Source organism: Sturnira hondurensis, unplaced genomic scaffold (assembly GCF_014824575.4).
Source record: "Sturnira hondurensis isolate 20B ecotype Veracruz unplaced genomic scaffold, ASM1482457v3 Scaffold0009877, whole genome shotgun sequence".
Classification (NCBI taxonomy): Eukaryota; Metazoa; Chordata; class Mammalia; order Chiroptera; family Phyllostomidae; genus Sturnira; species Sturnira hondurensis.
This window is the reverse complement of record NW_028082508.1, coordinates 1-1,438: the sequence shown is the minus strand read 5'-3', so window position 1 is coordinate 1,438 and position 1,438 is coordinate 1. Positions and strand designations below refer to the sequence as shown.

The following is a 1,438-nucleotide window of genomic DNA, read 5'->3' as shown; positions in this document are numbered from 1 at the left end:
AATCAGAGGAGCAAGGGGAGGAGAGAGACTGCAGAGATGTGGGGGAGGGTCCAGGGAAAGAATCTGTGATTTACTGTGTCCATGGGCACAGGATGGAGTCAATATCCAGGCTCTTGTCTGAAAACCAGACCAACTTCACCCCAGAGCTCAGTGCTGATGGTCCGGGAGGCACTTACCATATACTGTGATGGTCCTGACTGTGGTCCTATTGAGGCCAGTGACAGAGTTATGGGTGAGGCAGGTGTAAGATCCACTCTGATTTGCAGTGATGCTGGGGATAAAGAGCTCCTGTGTGGGTTGCTGGGGTCTCCCACTGATAATCCAAAAATACTGTGCAGGTGGGTTAGAGGCTGCATGGCAGGAGAGTCTGAGGTTTGCCCCTGCTGAGTAATGGGAGTCCGAGGGTAAGATGGAGGGGGCATCTGGGCCATCTGGAGCAAACAGAGCAAAGCCACACGTAATGTCATCAGAGGGAAGGGGATGCTCCTGGCCTGTGTAAGGGCTAGAGTGTCCCTCTGAGCTGGGCCCCAGCCTTATTGTGAAAGGTGTCAAAACTACCCCTGTGTTCAATGAGTGGGGTCTGAGACATTAACCTCTTGTCCCACCACAGGGCGTTGACTGTGAGCCTTTCCTGACAGGGGCCACCCATCCCATCCTAGCCTTGGCTCAGGCTGGACCTGTGTGGGTTTGTCTGGGACAGGGAGCCATGGACAGCCAGGGGTATCATGGTGAGGGTCTGTGTACTTGAGCTGAGAGGGATGTAGTGTGGCCTCTGGTGTGTGGATTTGGGTGGCAGCCTGGACCACACAGGGGCAGAAGTTACTCACAGAGAACATTCAGGATGTAGGGGTCACTGTGGTTGGCACTCACTGGGTTCCGGGTTTCACACTCATAGGGACCCGTGTCATTCCTCGTGACATGGAGCAAAGTGAGAGTCCTGTTGTCCTTGGACAGCTCCAGCCTGGCACTGTCCTGGAGGCTCTGACTGTTGATCAGCCACAGGTAGGTGGTGTCCTCAGTGTGACTCTCACATGTTAACAAGACAGAGTCCTTGTGCTCCTCAGGGTTGGAGTTGTTGCTTGTGATGCTGGGTTTGGGTAACGCCGCTGTGCAGGTAACAAAGAGAACATTGCCCTGGTTGGAACCTTTGACTTTTTTTAAAGGCATCTTCAATCAGAGTTGGCACCTCTCACCTCACTTGAATCTTTAAAAGAATAAGCCACATCTGTGTAGCTCAAGACAAACAGATGTATAAGGATCTGATATGAGCACTCTGAGAAAGAACATAAGTCCTCCAGGTCTGTGCCTGGAGAAAGTACAGACTTCCTCAGAAGTCAATTAGAGTATCAGGGTTTGATCATGGAAAGATGTAGCCCTGGGAGTCAAGAGACCACTGGGCACTTGTCCTGGTTCTTCACTGACCAGCTGACTGCCTGAC

At 52.2% G+C, this 1,438-nt stretch overlaps 1 protein-coding gene across 1 annotated transcript; it reads right to left on the bottom strand.

Moving 5' to 3' along the window:
* Nucleotides 1-132: 132 nt before the first annotated feature.
* On the bottom strand, nucleotides 133-1,187 carry LOC118995151 (carcinoembryonic antigen-related cell adhesion molecule 1-like). The gene is made up of 2 exons (XM_037058088.1): nucleotides 828-1,187; nucleotides 133-431 (listed from the first exon to the last, which is right to left on the bottom strand). The coding sequence occupies exons 1-2, from the start codon at nucleotides 1,165-1,167 to the stop codon at nucleotides 148-150; spliced, it is 624 nt and encodes a 207-aa protein (XP_036913983.1). The 5' UTR covers nucleotides 1,168-1,187; the 3' UTR covers nucleotides 133-147.
* Nucleotides 1,188-1,438: the final 251 nt, after the last annotated feature.